This window comes from Amblyomma mixtum, chromosome 8 (genome assembly GCF_055824585.1).
Source record: "Amblyomma mixtum isolate Tamu chromosome 8, ASM5582458v1, whole genome shotgun sequence".
NCBI lineage: Eukaryota > Metazoa > Arthropoda > Arachnida > Ixodida > Ixodidae > Amblyomma > Amblyomma mixtum.
Genome location: NC_143019.1, coordinates 58,785,571 through 58,806,539, shown reverse-complemented (window position 1 = coordinate 58,806,539; position 20,969 = coordinate 58,785,571). Strand labels below are relative to the sequence as shown.

At 46.8% G+C, this 20,969-nt stretch overlaps 2 protein-coding genes across 2 annotated transcripts in view; one reads left to right on the top strand and one right to left on the bottom strand.

The window, feature by feature from the left end:
- Window positions 1-20,084, top strand: part of LOC149332597 (neprilysin-2-like) — a 37,723-nt gene extending 17,639 nt beyond the window's left edge. The window contains exons 7-9 of the mRNA XM_089558219.1: window positions 4,360-4,589; window positions 8,617-8,760; window positions 19,731-20,084. Coding sequence (XP_089414345.1) covers window positions 4,360-4,589; window positions 8,617-8,760; window positions 19,731-20,084 — 728 coding nt within the window. The remainder of the gene's footprint in view (window positions 1-4,359; window positions 4,590-8,616; window positions 8,761-19,730) is intronic.
- LOC149332596 (endothelin-converting enzyme 1-like) overlaps window positions 1-20,969 on the bottom strand; it is a 104,234-nt gene that overhangs the window by 6,000 nt on the left and 77,265 nt on the right. The gene's annotated exons all lie outside the window — the stretch shown is intronic.

Genomic DNA, 20,969 nt, shown 5'->3' with positions numbered 1-20,969 from the left:
AGTCATGACTATTGTAGTCTCAACGCCTTCAGGGTCGATGGTGAACTGCGCCTCGGTGAAAACATCTAACCCCACTCACGCAGAGGAGGCAGCTATTGCATTAGCTGTAGCATCTAACCCCAACGCCGTTGTGCTCACTGATTCCCAGAACGCCTGTCGCAACTTCAATTACGGATTAATTCATAAGTCAGGGTTGTCATTGCTGACTAAGCATCCACCCAACCAAGCCTCAATCATCTGGTTTCCCGGTCACCTGGAACTACCAGGAGGAAACGAAGCCGCTCACAGGCATGCCCGAGCTCTTCTATACCGGGCGTCTCCCCCTGATGACCATGAAGGGTGCCGTGACCTGATAGGTTTAGCAGTGTATGCTGACAATCTCGCGCCATACAGAACAGCCAGAAAGGAGTACCCAACACCACACAAATCCCTCAATAAGTTAGAAGAGAACACCCTTAGGGGACTACAAACCAACACATACCCAACACCAGCTAAATTACACCTGTGGTACCCTACACTATACTGTGGAGAGGTAGCTAACCTCTACCATATGGTGTGGGCATGCCAATTTAATCCCTTACTTGACCCCATTCCCAACCCCTCGGAGGAGCAGTGGGAGGCTATTCTGCTCAGCGATGATCCTGACCGTCAGCACTGGCTGGTGGGGAGGGCCACCGCAGCAGCAGCAGCCAATGGAGTACCGGACTAGGCGGCCCACCCACATGTTCTGAAAATACTGAATAAATAAAGATGTTTTCAATCAATCAATCAATTCCAATATTAACTTGGTTGGCATCAGGAATATTTCTCCTAAATTCTTCATATTAAGTTGACTCCTTAGTGGCTTCGACTAGTCGATTCGTCGAGCTATTGATTCAGTGAATGGTCTGTCAACTCATAGCATGCCATTTTATTCAATATTTTCACGGAATTGTGTCTACTGTACAGATCAAGAGTAACCGGGTTTTAAAGCGGCTTCGAGTGAGGCGCTAGCTGGAAACTGACCCAGATTGGCCAGTGATACTTTTATCTTATTTTGCAAGTGTGGTCGTTTCCCATCCATTAAAGTACAAGCATCTTACCCAAAGAATTTTTCACCTATAGAAACAATCGAAAGTATACTCATCCCAAATCGTGAGCGAATTTTACTGGCTAATGATATCTTGAGTACTTAGGATGGACTTGAAGGAAATATGCAGGTTCCATGAGTACTGTTTAGCTCTTGGTAGGAGCGAAGATCAGGCTCAATAAAGATTTAGCAAATGTCTGTACTAATCGCGCTAAAGCAGCAGTGTGTGCCTGGAATGGAGATTATTTTTAAAAACTTCCTTTTCTATGGAAGTTTGCGCGGATGCATGATAGAGTAACACAGACATTTATCGAAATAAAAGAATGGCTGGTTGTTTAGCATTGCTAAGCACGGAATATTCAAACCACGCTTGAGGTTCGCACTAACAAGGCAGCCAGTTATGATCGCCTTCAACCTTTTCATTGTCAATGCAAATTTACCAACGCGCTAACGCGTATTGCTCTAGTTCCCCGTTTCTCCCGCTGCGTTGTCCACGCCAACGCATGCAGCGCCACTCTCAATATCACAACATAGCACGAGTATTAATTAGTTCGATAGTATTATTATTTCGTGAAGAAACGATGTGCAACACATTACGCACAGCGCGAGAATGTGTTGCAGCTTTGGACCCGGCGTGTTCTGCTGCGGCGTTAGCTGGTGCACGCGCGCAGTTGTCAGCGAAGCAGATCACGTCGCGCGGCCTCAAGTTCGAATCCCAGTCGGGAATGTTCATTTTATTTATTTCATTTGTCACAAGCCCACAAACGTCGCAGGATCTTGTAAACGGTTTACTCAGCGGAACAGTTCTTTCGCTCTAGTATGAGCTCTCAATGTTTGAAAATGCCGTCTGGATTAGAGTGCTAACTGCCTCTGTATCGGCGCGTTGCTTACGCATATTCTTGGTGTTGGTCATAGGGCTTACATGTGAACACCTATTCGAATCCGTGTTCAGCCGAAGCAGGTAAGGGTTCCGATGGATTATACGCGCCATTGCTTGGGAAAAGAAGTAATTAAGCCTTTTTTTTCTTCGTCACAAAGACATTTTTTTATAGCAGAAGCTTAGTTTGGGCTATTTGGCAACATTAATTGAAAACATGGCGCATTAAAGGCAAGGAAGACACGGAATCGAGCCTGTCTCTTTCACTTTTGTGTCGTGCGTGTCGTTTTTGCGCCATCTTCTGAAAGGATATTTCTTATTAACCAGTGTGGTTTATCATATCTTTCTTTCTTTTAATTCTTCCGGGGACATCTGTAATGTTCTTTTTATGTCCCGTTTTGAATGCCGCCATTACGCTGTCTATCATTTTGGTTTTCATGCTAGACCAGACCTGATTTCTTTGGAAAGACTGGCGCTATGCGCATCTGAGTCTCTACGACAGGCGATATTGTTATCGGTGTGTTCCGAGCTCTATCGAGAAAGTTTTTTGTCAAATTTAACTTGAGCGAGATGGAGAGCTATGGTGATTCTGTGCTTCGACACAGCCAGTACAGATGATGCTGTCGCCTCTGAAGTTTGAATTGCTTGAGGGCGCGAGTTAGCCCAACACATCGTTTCCTTTCTTCCCTTGCCTGGTTGTCTCTCGTCTGCGACCGTGTCTGCCGTCAGAGCCACTTGACAACACGCTCTTGGAATCCTCTTACAGAATCACAAAAATCGATCGCAATATTCTTGCGTAGTGTCTTCTGTAAATCCTCCAGTGTGCGTATGAAAAGAAGCTGAAGAATGGCGCCTCGGCGCCAGCAACCCCAGGTAGTGCTTTGTTATCGGTGCGTAAGTTACGAGTGTATTGCCGAAGGAAACAGCACACGCACTTGTTTTAGCCACTCTTCTCTGCTGAAAATGACTGAAAGTTCTTGTATCTTTCCCGGTGACTCAATGGCTCCGGCATTCGGTTATTGATCCCGACATCGCGGGATCGAATCGCGGCAGCACCAATCAAACTTCCTTCGAAAGTAATTGTAAAAATAGTTTTGTGCTGTACGATAGCGCTCGTTAAAGAACCCCATGGGGTCTAAATTAATGCCTAGCATTCCGATACGGCATTCCCAAAGGGAAAAAGCCTTCCACGTATTGCACAGCACAACCCGATGAGTGCGCCGATTACTATTTTCGTCATCGGCGACGCTGCCGTGGGTAGCAAAATTCTGACAGCGTCCATCTCGCAATAAGCATTAACCTTAAGTGCACTTAGAAGTGCAGAAAGGTGGGCAAGTTGGTTATTACTATCCATGGTAAAACAGCGCGGAAAAAACACGAGGACGGAACAAACACGACAACACGCCTTAAGTGCACGCCTGGTCTGCTTGCGTGTTTATGCGCATGCTGTCACAGATAGGGGCGGGGGCTTGAGTATTAGTCTTCGGCAAGCGGAAAATAATTATGCCTTAATAATTTACAACCGCCAGAACCCCTTGGCCGGTGACTGCGCTATGCTGGTCTGAAGAAATTAAGGAAAGCATTTCGAGAAGTGGGCGCTCTGGAAACAAACATACAGCCAGGAATGCCCATTTTTAGCGATCCCCTATATGAGAGTGGGACACATGGCGTAGCTAACAGTGTCACTTCTTCGCGAGCAAGAAGAAACGGGAAAAGTCCTTTTGTACGTTCCCAGGTGCTGTAATTGTCGGAAACTAGACGGTTGTGAAGCAGGAAATGCAACGTCAAAGTAGATGTGAATAAAACATTGACCATTTAAATTTCCGATCTGTCCACTTACCGAGTCGTTGTGACGTTAACGACTGCTATGTGTCGTGTTCCTAACGCCATGGCGAGGTCCCAGGTCCGTGGTCTGCATTCTCATGGTGGCCAAGGAAATGCTGCTGCCGCCGAAAGCGTCTCCACGGCTCTCCACCTGTTGGAATCATTCCCCTGAGAAATAACTTATTGCCAACTCTATTTTACTGCGTTAGCTGTATTTTTTTTGGCGGGGGGGGGGGGGGGGGTGGAGAAAGGGGGGGACCAAAGGTTGGCGCCTATGTGTGTTGTGCAGCTTCCTCCCTCCGAAGGCACCTTTCGGTGGATGCACCCAAGCACCCACTCATCTCAAAAGCCTCCACCCGTCAAAATCCCACGTCGCTTCTAAACGAAAAAGTGACTGTAAATGAAATTCATAGGCGCAATGGGAACGTGATCAACGTAAGAACGAAAAATACAGCCAAAACAGCTGGCACAGGTTTGTCCCGTCCAATCGTATGAAGAATGGTAGATTTGTTCGCTTACCGATATTTGTATTTTAATATCTTGTATGAAATGTTGATGGGCACTATCCTTTCCTTCCTGTCGTTCCCAGCTGACTTCCCAGATGTCGGAGCGGTTTTCTTGGATGCGTATGTGCAGTCGCTCCGCGTCATATCGGACCGCAATGTCAGAGGGGTTGGCGTCAAACCCTTCAGTACTGACGCCGCCAATGCTCAGTATCACCCGAGCTCACACACCGTCACTGTCTTTGCTGGCATTCTGCTTCCGCCAGTGTACATCAAGGACGGCCCGGCTGTGTTCAACTACGGTGGCTTCGGCCAGGTATGCTCTGAGAATTCCTTCGTGTTTTCAGAGAACCACATGACGAGACGTAACTAAAGATGTTCCGCATTTCAAGTAGGCGACATTTTCAGAGCCAGTCTGAATACGAGATACATCACACCGAGACTGAATCTAAGCTGTCCTATGTCATCATAGAAAAAGTGACCAATTTGAGTTAGCATTCCCTGTTGGAAGGCCGTGCATCAAAAGTTACGGTGGGAACTTGAGGGCCCTACGTGCTGTGACTATGAATGCATTTTACCTGAAGTCCTGTGCCATAAAGGCCTCTGACCTAAAGGTGTTTACAATAAAGAAGTTTGGCCTAAATGTATTCAACCTAAATGCCTTTAGCATGCCTCAAAATACCTTTGACCTAAGGGCCTTTATCCCTGCCATTTTCATTAGTAACCTTTATCATTATTTAGTAACTTTCTGTATGGAATCAAATTTTAGTTTGTCTCCCGAATAGAAAAATTGAACCATTCCATAGCTACCACTATGACTGCCATTAACTATCGCTATCAGTAACTCCTAACTACTACAGTATCGTCTTGTGGTCTCTTCATTGCCTAAAATCAGCCATTAGTACCTTATTGCCCACTGCTGAAATGATGCGAGCTCATGGGGACGTCACTGGGATTTTCGGAGCACTGTTGCCGGACAACAATGGCGGGTTTCGTTTCCGCTATATGTATAATACTTTCGTATTCAAAGGATACTTTTTCAGGTGGCACCTTAGGGCACAAATTAATTCACAGCATGTTTGCTTCTATGCTCTGAAAATACGAATCCTAGCCTGTTGTAGGACAAGATATCAAATTGAGATATGTGTTGTTTGGTGACCCAAGAATGGCAGCATCACACTCTCGACATATATTCTTTACTTTTTTTTGTAACGTTACCCTCCAGTCCCAAAGAATTGTATGAGAGACTGAGTTTGAAATCGAGTACATTAAAGCGAGGAAAAGGAATGCTTGCGAAGTCTTTTAATGCAAAAAAAAATCGTTTTGTTGACCGTCAAGCTTTTGGATGGTTCGCCTTAACTGGGAGTCTGCGTAAATATAACCAATTTTTATTGATTTATTTAATGTGTTCATTCATTCTTTTTAGCTTAAGCCAAGACAGGAGTTGCGATTGTTGAACAATAAAAAAACGCAATACAAAGCTGCAATATATAATAAAACATGGGACAGTTCAGTACATAGCATTTAGGGTAAAAAGCACTACGTGACAGGAACTGATCAAAATTGGCTCCTTCAATTCATTCACAAACGAAAGCCCCAAAGTAGCGGAAATAATCAAAAACTAGTGCAGTTCATCAAAAAATCACCGCCTGAGGAGGAATACGAATAACACTTCCAGAAATTAGAGAAAATACAGTGTCCCAAGCAGGCGCTAACAGCAGACAATAAACTGTAGGAATTATTACGAAGAAATGGCATATGGGTCAAAAACGTACCAGTTGACAACAGTCACAAATATTTCGCGAGGGCGTTTTCAAAAGCTTTTAAATCCGAACAATGATCAACCTCTTATGGTAATTTATTCTACTCCTCAATAGTGCGGACCAGAAAGGAATATTTGGAAGAGTCTGTTCTAAAATCCAGCGGTGGGATGAGTTTGGAATGTTTCGTTCTGCTGCCAGAAGTACTCAGTGGTTTGACGTATCGGTCCAGATTGACCTTATAGTCACCACTCAGCACATGAAAAACGAATATTAGCCTGTTAAACTGAATTTTCTGCTTCACAGTTGTCAGCCCGGCCCTGCCTCCAAGTTCAGAAATTGATGCGGTTCTAGAGCAAGATTTGAAGATAAATCTTAGTGCTTTGTTTTGTATCCCTTCACATTTTGAAATGTTTTGTTGAGTGTACGGTTCCAAAACGGACTATCATAAGTGAGCACTGGAAACACAGTCATCTTGTAAGTTATTATTTTTAACCCTGTAGGGGCATCAGGAAATTTTCGTCGTAATAAACAGAGCTTTCGCACGGACTTATTCTAAACGTAGTCAACATGCGTTGTCCAGTGTAGGTCATGGTTATGATGAATTCCTAAGTATTTTACATTGGTTACTTGATATAATGCTGCACTATTGATACTGTAAGGGAAAATTACGGGGTCTTTTTGTGTGTCATGCGCATAAAAAATGTTTTCATGCATTCAGTTCCGATCGCCACTCGTCACACCAGAGACTAATTTTCTCTAAATTGTTGCTAAGTTCTTGCTGGTCAGAAGAAGAATGTATTTTTGAATATAGAATGGTGTCATCTGCATAATGCTTCATCACACCGTTTACGAGAAAACCTTTGCACATATCACTGATATATATAAAAAACAGGTCCCCTTTCAGTTAGGTGGTCGAAAATTCCGGAGCCCTTCACAACGGCGTCCGTCATAGCCACAGTCGCTTTGGGACGTTAAACCCCAATAAACCAAATCAAACCTTTCCAGTTATAATTAATACATAGATCCGTACTAACTCGCCCATTTTTCCACCCTTTCGAGTTATAACTAAATATATGAAAATAAAGGCTGAGATTTTGAGGCGATCAGTATCTACTGCTTAAGAGAATTCTCCAGTACTTCGACTTGAAAGCCCTTAATGTGCTTATCTGTAGTCATATGACGCTGAATACTGAACATGAAATCTGCAGTCAGGCCATTCTGTAATAGTATGATGCCGAATAAGTAACTTGAAATCCGCAGTAAAGTAAAGAACGACGTGAAATTTTCATTAAATTCTCTTAGGTATTTTTGAACATTTGGAGAATCCGAGGTTGGAGGACGGAATGCAGAACTGAGCAGGACAAGGTGTAGAATGAGGAACATTTGGTTCTACCACATTTTAAAAACGCGATCATTAATTCTGCATTGCAATATAAGAAACCTTTATCTTCATCGGTAAAGATTTCGGATAAGCTTAACTTAGACTTAGTGCGAGAGTACTGATACGCTTACCTACCCTGACTAAGAACCTTGTCACTTTACGCACGTACGATCTTGTGCCGTTGCCTAGCAGCCCGGGTTACTGCCCGAGCTACTCGGGTAAGCTCGGAGGAGCGTTGCGCCAGTTGCGCGAGAGGTGACTAGAGAAGACCAAGATGGCTCGCACCGTCCCCACCGGGGCTGTGATGGACAGAGCCACCTGCCTGTGCAGTTCCGCATCGCTTAACCGCTGCGCCATTGCGCTGCTAGTGGTATGAGGACACGGCGCCATCTATGAACGTTAAGTCGAGACCAATTATTCATACATAGGCATTGCCCACTAATGATACGATGTCATGCCCTCAAGGCGGAGCTTGGTGCTCATCGAATGAAGAATGAACACCTGCATTTTCCCACGTGTACTCCGAATTTTCTTATTAAGTAAGCCCTTTGATCCGTGTTGTAAACGCTTGAAAGGGTACAGACGGGAAATTTCGAACCGAAGTTAACGGTATGGTTTGTTTCATCGGCTGAAGGAAATGTGTTCTGGAAAGCTTCAGTCGCAGGAGTTGAGTGGAACAAAATTTATTTCAATTTAGTTTAGATGTTGTAGGAGCAGCCACTCGCAATTTCTACCTGCGTCGAGTGACGTCAAGGTGCATATGCCCCAAGTATTGTGACGTTGCCGCACCCGCTGCTCTTTCACGGGAACAGTCAATGCTCGCCGGTGACGCCCACGTCATTAGGGAATGTGGTAGTACGGGTTATGCGGCCGACTGCACCGTTATGGTGCTGCTCAGCGCTGGCGCCGACCGAGACCAGAACTGCATGCACAAAACCTTTGTGATTAATTATTCACGCTGCGAGCTCGCGTTTTCAAGTCATTTTCATGATTACTAGGCCTCTTTAAAGGTAAAACAGCCCCCCCCCCCCCCCCAATACTTTTTGTATGCACCGCTTGAAGGTTTCGCTTGGGCAGCGTGCTCAAGCACGCGAGCTAGGAATGATCCTTATCGTTGGCATTTTCAGCCGACCACCAAAATTTCTTCTTCCATTTCCTACCCTTATGTGTTAATATGACCCTGTCAACGACGTTTGCAGATCGCTGGCCACGAGTTGATGCACGCCTTTGACGTCGGAAACATCCCTTTCGACTACTTAGGAATTAAGCGCAGGTTCCAAGGTACGAGCACGATGAGAGCGTATGAAACCAAGGTGCTCTGTCTGCGGCGCTCATACCAAGAGGTAAGGAATCCTGACGCCGATCCGACGTGCAATGCGCATGAGTTCAGTGAAATTTCACAGTGGTGCTTCTACGGGCTAGATGGCTTTACACGGGAGAATGGAGCAGGGCGGACACAGGACGATCGCTGATCTCCATCTTCTATGCCCGCGCTGTTCCGATCTGTTGAATATGTACAGAGATATTCCTCAAAGAATCGATAGATCTTGTGGCAACCTGGGATACATCGGAAGTTTGCCTGCTAACGTACTGAAATGATGGACCGAGGATCGCCAAGAGGTTTCTGTAGCGAAAGTTTATTTCGGTCAAATGTTTTAAGGAATCCCCCAAGGTGGAGTAGATTTGTAATAAGGGAGTAATTACTCATTGGCATCCACCCAAACGCAGCCATACGGCTGCAAAGGAAGGCTATACAGCTTTGTCAGAAATTTTGTAGCTTTTTCTGGATATATGGATATTTCTTGAGAAGCAAAATTAGAATTATTGCTGAAAAAAATTGCATTCAAGATGTTTGAACCACTAAACATAAACTCTATGTCCCAAAGGAACTGCGGGATCACCGTTCGCAAGTGAAAGGTGGTGTTACCTAGCCTCAGGGATCCGCTCCAAAAGCTTCCTTGACGTCACCGCGGCTTGCGTGCGGAAATGGCGTGTGGTGGAAAGACCCGCACTTCATTTGATCGCAATTTTCGCTTCTAAAATAGTAGTTAAATGGGCCGTTTGTCATCGAAGGTTGTAATCGGTCTATTCAGGATAACTTGAATTTTATGCAGTGCCCCTTAAAATGTCTGCCTGGGCTAAACGAAGGCTGAATGCAGGAACTAACTTAACACTAACATAATCTTGGCATAAAATCAAATCACCCAAAATAATTTCATCCTCACCTTGAGTTCATTTCCGAGAAGGAACACAGAATGTCAAGCCGCTGGTTAGAGAAAATTGTGTACTTACATAGTAGGCGCGCAAAAAGTACTCGACGTTCTTTGTGTGCAGACTCGTTTACTCAAATTTCCACCATCTTGCTTTTCGGCGATCTTATCTCGTAGGGTCGCACACCAGGTCGTCCGATAGTAATAAATTTCTTCAAGGTTTTGATCAAATGCTGAATGCATCGATGCAAGCTTCTCGGCGTAGGGGTAAAACATTCATTGTAGGCTTGAGAGATGTCTTCCTGGCCATTTAGACAGCGAACATTGCTCCATTTGTGTTTGGAATAAGACATAGGATAATAACAACAGTATTGTTATATTAGCCCCGTGTGAAAACAAAAATTAACGGCGCCATCTATATTATTATGAGCTAGGCAGGAATACCCGTCAGTGGAAGCAAACTTGTTGTTCCCCAATTAAGACAGCAGTTTTGCACACCACGGCATCCTTTGCGTTTGCCCGGGGTCTGTTAGACAGCCGGCTTCCCTAGGAGCACAGGTAATCGTCCCAGTAACGTAAAGGGACGGTGTCACCCTGGGCCTTTGTTGGACCGTCCTTTGCCAAAAATTACGAGGAACTTTAGCGGCTAAAGTGGTGAAAGGCGAAGGCCTGAGTGCTGTATTCTGCTATGCGATTGTTCAGTGCACATTTTGTTGGTGCATTAATTAACTGCCAATTAATGACGCTTAAGCTTCGCCTTTAGGAGTGGAACGCGAAAGCGTGTTGTAGCGCTGCCACGGAGTCCAAGGAACGCCACCACCCGTTCGGCGCGATGCGTTGCCCTTTGAACGCAACGCTTTTTGAGGAAAGGAAATGGGGCTGTAATTCTCTGTCATCCCGATGGACACCTGAGCCACACCGTAGAGGAAGTGAGGAAGTGAGGGAAAGAAGAAAGAAGGACCGTAATGAAGAAAATGAAAATTGTATTTGAGGAAAGGAAATTACGCCGTGACTGTCTCACATACCTCGGTGGACACCAGTCGAAAATTGTATTTGAGGAAAGGAACTTGCGCAGTAACTGTGTCTTGATTGATTGTAAAACATTTTATTCGCCGGGAAGAGCTTGGCAAGAGGTCGCGTTAAGTGGTCGAGAGTACATAGCCCTCGACGACTTTGTCAGCCCACTCCACCGCCAAAACTTGCGTTCTGGGGTCAGAGCTAGCCAGCACGGTCTCCCACCGCTCGAGAGAAGGAGCTGTAACTAGATCACCCGGAGGTGGCTCTATTTTGCAGTCCCACAGGATGTGATCGTAGGTAGCACGGTGGCCACAGTGTTTGCAGTTTGGGTTGTAAAGATCTGGATAAATGTGCGCGAGGAGTGATGGGGTGCGTATCGATCTCGTCTGTAGACGACGCCACGTAACCTCTTGTTCTTTAGTAAGTCTTTTGTCTGGAGGGGGGAAAATTCTCCTCTCTAGTTTAAAATGATTGGTGAGATCATGATATGTGATCATGGAGTCCTTCGTGAAATTCAGGGAGCCAGACTCATCCACTGCCCGGTCGACGAAACCTCGGGCTTTATTGTGGGCTGCCTCGTTCCCCGGATTCCCCGAATGGGCTGGGACCCATATCAATTCGGAATAATTTGGTGAGAATTTGGTTGAGTTAAGGATTCTAAGGGAGGTGTTTGTAATTCGCCCTTTAGCGAAATTATTGATACCCATTTTGGAATCGCTGAATATGATGCTCCCTTGGGTATGCGCTAGGGCGAGGGCTATAGCCGCCTCTTCTGCCGTTTCAGAGGATTTCGTTTTGATTGTCGCCGAGACGATGTGGTCACCATTCTCGTTCACAACCACAATTGCAAAGGCATTGGTATTTTTGTATTCTGCCGCATCTACATAAAGTGTTCCAGCGCACTGTCTGTATTTGTTATGTAAGGCTTTGGCTCTTGCTTGTCTTCTACCCTCATGGTGTAAGGGGTGCATGTTTTTGGGGAGTGGTTTGATTAGTAGGGCCGTCCTATAGTCGCGGGGTAAATCTACTTTAGCATCGTTATTCGTAGGTTGAAAGTTAATTCCGAGCCTGGTAAGAATACTCCTGCCAGTTCTGGAATTGGCTAATCGCGCTGTTTGAGCCATTAAATGGGCTTCTTTCAGTTCATTGTAGGTGTTATGTATTCCTAACCTCATAAGCCTTTCAGTTGAGGCATTTAGTGGGAGTCCTAACGCAGCCTTATAGGCCTGCCGTATCATACTATCCAATTTGTCCTTTTCTGCTTTCGAAAATTTGAGATAAGGGGTGGCATAGAGTATCCTGCTTAGCGCAAAGGCCTGCACTAGTCGGCATAAATCTCTTTCCCTCACCCCTTGTCTGCGGTTAGCTATGCGGCGGATTAATCGCGCCGTCGCTTCTACCATGCGTTTTAGCTTAGTGAGTGTGTCAGTATTCTTTCCATTTGTTTGTAAATACAACCCCAGTATCCTCATGGTCTGTACCTCTTTGACAGATCGTCCATTAACATAGACGTTTATTTGCGGGGGGGATGTCGTGGTACGCCTACCTCTTTGTTTACGACGGATCACGAAGAGTTCAGATTTTTGCTCAGAACAAGTGAGGCCGGATTCCCATGCGCATGCCTCAATGATGTCCACTGCTGCTTGGAGTGTGTCTTCTATGTAGCCTTCGCATCCTTTGGTTACCCAAAGTGTGATGTCATCTGCATAGAATGTGTGATGTAGGTCTGGTATTTGTGCCAGTTAGGGGGGAATTTTGATGAGGGAGAGGTTAAAAAGGAAAGGGGACAGGACGGAGCCCTGTGGCGTTCCTTTACTTCCTAGTGTGATTGGGGCAGACTCTATTGTTCCGACCGTTATCACTGCTGTTCTGTTAGTGAGGAAGGATCGGATGTAGTTGTACGTCCTTTCTCCGGGGTTGATTTCTGACAAGTTTGTCAAAATGGCTTTGTGGGTGACGTTGTCGAAAGCTTTAACAAGGTCTAAACCCAATATTGCTTTCGTTCCTGTTCCCTCGTCAGCTTCAATTATGTCCTTGTTAAGCTGCAAGAGTATGTCCTGGGTAGATAGTTGGGCCCTGAATCCTAACATTGTTTCAGGTAGGAGGTTCATGTCCTCCGCATAGTTTTGGAGCCTATTGAGGATGACATGCTCCATGAGTTTGCCTAGGCATGATGTTAATGAAATTGGGCGTAGATTCTCAGTGCTGAGTTTCTTACCCGCTTTAGGAATAAAAGTGATTTTCGCGTGTTTCCACTCTGGTGGTATGTTGCCTGCATGCCAGTATTTGTTCATAAGGTCTGTAACCGCCGCGATCGACGTTGCGTCTAAGTTCCTGAGAGTCTTATTTGTTACTTTGTCTGGTCCTGCCGCAGATGTTGTCCGCAGTTTTCCAATTGCGTACCAGACCTCTGCGTCTGTGATGTCTGCGTCTAAATTTGGATTAGGAGTCCCCCGGTAGTCTGGTTGAGTGGTACCATCATCCGTGTTTAGATAACGTTCTGCTAGCTCTTTGATTAGGTCTTCAGGTGTACCCTCATATTTATGTATGAGTCTGTACAGTTGACTTTGTTGCACGGGACGTGTTTGTTCTGGGTCGAGCAGGTGTCTTAGAAGATGCCATGTCTTCTTATTTCCGAGCTGCCCATTGACGCTTTCACATATTTGGTTCCATTGTTGTTTTTGGAGAGTAAGTGTATGTTCCTCGATTCGCCTCTCGATTTCAGCGATCTTTTTGCGTAGTCGCTTGTTGTGTTTTTGCTTCTTCCAGCGTTTTTGGAGGCCTTTTTGTGCCTGCCACAGGTGTAGCAGCTTTGAGTCTGCAATCTGCTCCTCCTTCTCAACTGGCACCGCAACGCTAGTGGAGCTGACATCCTCATTCAGGGAGATAACCCAGTCGCTAAGGTTAGAGATCTCCTTTGGAGCTGTTTTGTCGCGAAGTTGCCTGAACTTGTCCCAATCCGTGGTTCGTATTTCTTTTGCTTTGTTTTTAAGTTTTGTCGTGGGGAAGGTGATGCTAAGGATGAAATGATCACTACCAAGGTTTTGCCCGGTGTTGACCCACTTTGCGTCCTTGACGTTTTTAGAGAGGGATAGGTCTGGAGATGTGTCGACACATACACTGTTACCCATGCGTGTGTGGTCGCTCGGGTTGTTTAGCGTTGTGAGCCCTAGTGACTGTATGATTTGCCAGAGCAGGTTCCCTTTCGGAGTTGCTTTGGTATATCCCCATGCTGGGTGTTGAGCGTTGAAGTCTCCCACAATTATTAGTTGAGCCCTAGCAGCCAGCTTTACTGTGTTTATCAACAAGTGTGGGAGTCCATTGCCTTTGTTTCTGGGCGGGTTGTATACATTAAGGATGAAGAGATTTGAGTCTCCTTTTTGCCTTGGTACTATTTCAAGTAGGGTGTAATCTTCTTCCGAATCATTTATAAAATGTTGAATTGCGGTGATATTTCTATGCACCAGAGTGGCTGTGAAGGAGCCGGCTGCGCTACTAGTATCATAATGAGGTGGCAGATATGCTTTATAGCCTGGCAGTGTAGCCCTGCCGCTAGCTTCTTGCAATGCAATCACGTCTGGGGTTGTAACAGACGGTGCTTGTTGGATGTGGAGCTGCAAGTGGGCCCGCTTGCGGCGGAAGCCTCTGCAGTTCCATTGCCAAATTTCAAATTTTTGGCGTTGTGCCATGTTGGGTTATAGATGGTTGTGGCGTCGTGGACAGATCCAAGATGGGGGGTAGGCGGGCCTCGATAGTTGTAAGCCTATCCATTATTTGCTGCATGCACGTGGCTATTTGGGATACCTGTCCCTCTAGTGTTGCAAAGCGAATATCTATCTCTGCAAATTTGGTAGTAACGAGGCCTTGGAAGGTTGCTTGTTCTGTTGATATAGCGCTAGTTCTCTCTGACAGAGTATTGATGTCTGCCCTGAGTTTGGTAGGCGCTTTCGACGGCTGCGGGGTGTCGGCTTCCGAAGCCTCGGCCTTTCGTTTGGATTCCTCGCCTTCTTTTGTAGGAAGCGGTCTTTTAGTTGCTATTCTGGCGTCTGTGTCCGTCGCGTTATGGGCCGAAGACTGGGACGCGGTGGAGGGAGTGTGGCAAATGGCGTCTATTTCCATCGCACTATTGGTCGAAGCCTGGGACGCGGTGGGTGGCGTTCTAGCCGCAGTGGCATTCTGTACCTGATGCGCTTGTAACAGGCGTTTAATGTCAGCCAACTCTTTTTTAAGGCTGGCAATTTCTCTGTCTCGGGATTGTAGTTGTATCTGAAACTCCTTCTCTCGAGCGTCAATAGATTGGGAGGCCTCTGCTGGCCAGCTCACCTTTATGTTGGAGCGGCTATCGCTGCGTCCGCGGCTCGAGCTTCGCTTGTCGTTCCCTGCAGGGTTCCCCAGGGGCGGGAAGGAGCTGGAGTTGTTCCGGCTGTGGCTGCCTCCTTTTCCGGTAGCACCCTGTTCCTTCTTCCTGGGCCTAGATTGGTGTCCGTGTAGTGATGAGTCGTTGTCCCCTTGCTTGGGTGCCTGGTTGCCATGGGGCGTTCCTTGTTTGTTCCTGTTGATCAGCCGGAATTTGCAGTTCCGGCTGCCTGTGTTGTGGCCCCCGTTGCAGACGATGCAGACGGGTTGGCAGGTTGGCTGTTCTCCCTCAGGTGGAGGCGAGTGATTTTCTCCGCAGCGGCGGCAAAGGTTCGTTGTAGGTTTGTAGCAGACGTCGGCCCGGTGTCCTACCCTCCTGCAGTTGTAGCATACTTCATGTTGCTCCCTGAAGGGGTGGACCCGAAAGACGCCGCACTGATAGATTACTTGGCTGGGTAGCTTCTTTCCAAAAAAGGTGATTTGTATTGTTCTGGACTGTCCGATCCTTCGGGCATCCACAACTTCTATTCCTTCGTTTCTGTTTCCGAAGCCTTGGCGAACTGCTTCGGGCGAGTCTCCCGCGTAGGCGTTGTAAATGACCCCTTTTACCGAGTCTTCGGGCGCCGCCACGTACGACGTAACGTTGTAGGTCTGACCTTGGAGGTTCAGTTTTTCAATCTTGGCGTATGCAGTCGCCCGTTGACGATCGGGCGTGCATAGCGTGAAGGTGTTGTTGGCCGTATTGACTCTGATAATGTCTTCATTCTTCACCGTATCATACGGCAGCCTGGACACCTCGCAGGCGCAGAAGAGTAGTAGTCCGGGCGCAAAGTCCCTCAGATTCCAACCTTGTGGTCGGCAGACGATTTTGTAGTCATCGGTCGGTAAGCGCGGGAGAAGAGCTTTCTTGCTGAGTGCAAGTAGCTTTTTCCCGTTCTTTCGCGATGGAAAATTGGAATTAGACTTGCCTTGGCCGTGCCCCTGCGCAGGCTCGTCGTCGGTTGATGCGGGCCCTTTATTCTTCAGGCCTCGTTGTCGGTCGCGGTACCGAAGAATGGTTTCCCATTTTCCGTCCTCGAGCTCCGACGCTATTTTCTCGCCTTCCACGGCGTACTCCATCTTTGCAGGTCCCTGGGAGCTCAGTTCCCGGCGGAGAGGTGACGAGCTAGGTCGAGCTCGATGGCTAGGCCGGCAGTCAGCCGGCAATATGCCTAGGTGTCCGTAGATTCGCAAAATCCGGCTTCAGCAGGCACTGGACAATGGCCCGGATGTCGTCCAAAATATTCGAGCCCGAAGGCTGACTCTTTCTGCCGAAAAGTGGCTTCGAGGCGGGAGCCCATGCGAGACACGTCAGCACAGCTCCGTCCTCTTCCTCATGGTTCCAGTAACTGTGTCACATATTTCGATGGACACCCGTCAAAATTCGCGCGCGGTGACGTTACGACAATTGGGACCAATCTGAAACGCGGACAAATACGCCTTGCTCGTTGGTAAATTGGTTTTTGAGGAAAGGAAATGTAACTTTCTCTCATATCTCGGTGGACACCTAAACCTCGCCCTAACGGGAAAGGAGGAAGATGGGAGTGAATGAAGACACCGTATTCACTAGGTGCACCTTTGTTCATTCCAAACCATCGAGCTGGCATGGCAGAGTGGTAGGGTGCTCGACTCGCACTCCGGAGACCGGGGTTCGATTCCCGAGCTCGACCAATTTCTTACTTGGTTTTATTTATTTATCTGGTCTGACTAGAAAGGTTAATGAGGCTAATTGGTTAATTACGCAATTAACTAAACTCAGTCCCACTTACTTGGAGCATCACTATACGATCCCTTTAATTCGTTGCATGGTTAGTAGCCAAAGTATAATTGGCCCGTTTGAAATTCACGCACTGGGACGTGTACGACCGTTTCGACCAATTGAAAATTGTGACATTTCTGTCGACAACTTGTGCTTACAACGATGGGGCATTAAAGGCTTCCGTCTTAATATGTTCCCAATAGTGGGCCGATCAATTGTGTTGCTTGGTCCACGTAGACTTTCGAAGCATATGCTGCATTCCTACAGGCTTTATGAGTGACAATGCTATGCAGTGCACTTAAGTGATGGTTTAGGCTGGAACTGGCCCATTAAGCCTCAACCTTGCGTGTATCTGAGGCGCCCATAAAATCCGCATAGACGCCTAATTTTAGATGCGTGTTTTGTTTCAAATCATGCGGTAGACATTAGAATGCTACATGGCTCCTCACTTGGTATTCTCGTACGACCGACAAATAATTTATATTTCTTTCTGAGGCTGTTTCGGTTTCACAAACCCATGATGGCTGTGAACGTTGGGAATGTTTCGGTCACGAGAGACACGAAAAAACGGCCTTATAATCGATAATACATCGTTCATTATTATTACAGCGCTTGAAGCGGGCTAGCCCATGTGTTGTTCTGAATTAGAAGTAGCTTCGACTTATGGCGTTTTATTTCGTTCATCACGTGACCTAAACACTCTCAGCGCGTCAGAGCCATCGTTATATTGGTGAAACCGAGACCAAAAGAGCGTTAATAAATTCAATTAATTTATTATTTGGTTGGTTGGTTGGTTGGTTGGTTGGTTTATGGGGTTTAACGTCCCAAAGCGACTAAGGCTATGAGAGACGCTGTAGTGAAGGGCTCCGGAAATTTCGACCACCTGGGGTTCTTTAACGTGTACGTACATCGCACAGTACACGGGCCTCTAGAATTTCTCCTCCAAAGAAATTCAACCACCGCGGCCGGGATCGAACCCGCGTCTTTCGGGCCAGCAGCCGAGCACCATAACCACTGAGCCACCGTTAACCGTCGTAGGCGAGTACTACGTGATGAACAATATATTCTAATTTCTAACGTATCAGTTGCACGAATAAAACAAGCACCTAAAATAAGGTGTCTGCGGTGTAAGAAGGTTAAAGTAATAGATTTTTTAAAATCTTTTTAGGGAATTCATAGCACAAGCGCAGCCGAGGCAAATGTACACATAGGGTTATTTGCTGCACGAGTGATTTGGTGGGATTGCAAAGGGCCGCCCACACAATATTGCGGCCGGGAACTGCCTGCACTTTCCTCGATTTGCACATGCAAGGCCTATTTCGGGATGAAACAGAGGGGTGCTAATAGCTCAAAACGATCCGTACTCCCTAACGTTGGCACATTACTGGCTTCCGTACCATTGGCAACCAAATGCTCCGCGTCACGTTCCTACCTTACTGAACCAACACTCATCCAAAAGCGGTAAAGATTTTTCACTCGCTTCCTTGAAAGCACTCCACGAAATGTTTCTGTGAACGTTTACATATGATTTCACCGGTGACTTCGCGCGGGGTTTATACTTCCCCACTACCAAAACTATAAATTATAAAATACCAAATTCCATAAGGACTACTCAACACTACCGGGGTCACTGACGATGCCGTGTATGGTGCATTGTCAGTAAATATGTTTATTCCCTCTAGTCAGAAATCGTTTTAAGGGTACACTGTTTCCTTTCTTTTGTTTCTCTGTATGAATGCCGTGAGTTTTGCCTTAAATACTCATAGCGTTTTTTTGTGCCTTGATTTTAATTCATTATATTATTTAACAATGCATGTTTGCTTCCCATGTGAAGACTTGTCTCGCGTTGCCAAATGTCAAATATGGGGGGAATCGCCCCGTGAAGCTGCTCTTTCAAGCAGCTTTTTTGCGGCTGCTCCTTTCCTCGTACCGAGGGAAAATAAACTGACACTTATTATTATTATTATGAAATTAACTGATGAGCACCAGTCGACGAGCGGTTGCATGTGCCATTTGCAGAGCGAGTTTTATTAGTAGCGAGCGCCAACTAATCAAGTTTTCATCCTTCTTTAAACTCCCATCTGTACTAACGCCACCAGTTTCGCTTCACCCTCAAGTGGAAACCACCTGAGTGTTTGAGGGCCTAGCGAAAGGCCTCAGATATGCGGCGGCTGACATCAGCTGCGCGGTTTGAATCGCCATATGTGCATGTTATTAACGCATGCGTAACCTTATCCGCGCGAGCTGCTCCTTTCCTTGTACCGAGGGAAAATAAACTGACACTTATTATTATTATGAAATTAACTGATGAGCACCAGTCGACGAGCGGTTGCATGTGCCATTTGCAGAGCGAGTTTTATTAGTAGCGAGCCCCAACGAATCAAGTTTTCATCCTTCTTTAAACTCCCATCTGTACTAACGCCACCAGTTTCGCTTCACCATCAAGTGGAAACCACCTGAGTGTTTGAGGGCCTAGCGAAAGACCTCAGATACGCAGCGGCTGACATCAGCTGTGCGGCTTGAGTCGCCATATGTGCATGTTATTAACGCATGCGTAACCTTATCCGCGCGAGCAGAGATTTGAAGCAGCTTTTTTGCGGCTGCTCCTTTCCTTGTACCGAGGGAAAATAAACTGACACTTATTATTATTATGAAATTAACTGACGAGCACCAGTCGACGAGCGGTTGCATGTGCCATTTGCAGAGGGAGTTTTATTAGTAGCGAGCGCCAACTAATCAAGTTTTCATCCTCCTTTAAACTCCCATCTGTACTAACGCCACCAGTTTCGCTTCACCATCAAGTGGAAACCACCTGAGTGTTTGAGGGCCTAGCGAAAGGCCTCAGATACGCTGCGGCTGACATCAGCTGTGCGGCTTGAGTCGCCATATGTGCATGTTATTAACGCATGCGTAACCTTATCCGCGCGAGCAGACCGAGTCTGAAGCACGGGCGAGGGCCTTGGACGATATGATAGACTCAGAAGGTTTCGTCGACTTCTCGGGCATATTGCTGGCGTACGACGCGCTCCGACGCCTGCCCTTCGAGCAGCGCACGGAGACCGTTCCGGGTGTGGGACTCACCGCGGAGCAGACCTTCTTTGTGGCGCACTGCTTGAAGTGGTGCAACCGTGACAAAACGGGTCGGCGGCGCCACAACAGCAGCCTCTACTGGCACTACCGGTCCCGCTGCATTGTGCCCCTTATGAATATGCCCGAGTTTGCCCAGGTATTCTCGTGCAGAGCTGGAGACATGATGAATCCAGCGCAGAGGTGTCATTTCTGGTAGTAGACAGCCCTAATAAAAGCGAGCCATCTCGGACTCGACACGCTGCGTCAACTCGCTACAATTTCTGTGCAGGACGGCGCTCATGTGCGTCACTTCAGACACTCATGGCAAACTCACCGTTTTATTAATGCGAAATCATTATATAGCTCAGCTGTATCCACAGAACTTGCGCGCACAACTTGTCTGATCGATGGCGTAGCTCCAGATGAATTAGCGTGTAAAAGAAAAGTGGAGAATAGGCGGGAATCGAACCCGGGCCGCCGGGTTCTAGACAAGCCATGGCACTTCAGCGTTCGAAGCTTAATAAGGCGCGTCTAGTGGATGCGCAGTTCTTAAAAACGTATCTTCGAGATATGTACTGAAACCTACACGAGTAATTGGTTGGTTTGGTTTGGTGGGGTTTAACGTCCCAAAGCGACTAAGGCTATGAGAGACGCCGTAGTGAAGGGCTCCGGAAATTTCGACCACCTGGGGTTCTTTAACGTGCACTGACATCGCACAGCACACGGGCCTCTAGAATTTCTCCTCCAAAGAAATTGTAGCCGCCGCGGCCGGGATCGAATCCGCGTCTTTTGGGCCAGCAGCCGGGCACCATAGCCACTGAGCCACCGTGGCGGCCTACACGAGTTATTATGAACACATTAAATACAGATGTCGCAATCGAGCGAGTACCAAATTACTTCCGGTTCCGGTAAATTTCCTCCGTGCTTGGAGTGCAATCGTAGCGCCGTCATGCGGCACCCGCTGAAAACCTCCATCTCAATGTACGGCGCTGGCCCAGTAGATGGCGCATATGGCGGACCACACACAGCTTTCGCAGTTCGGCACGTAAGGAGACTTTAGTGCACCTCCTAATTTTATTGTCTCTGAATCTAAAGCTATCTC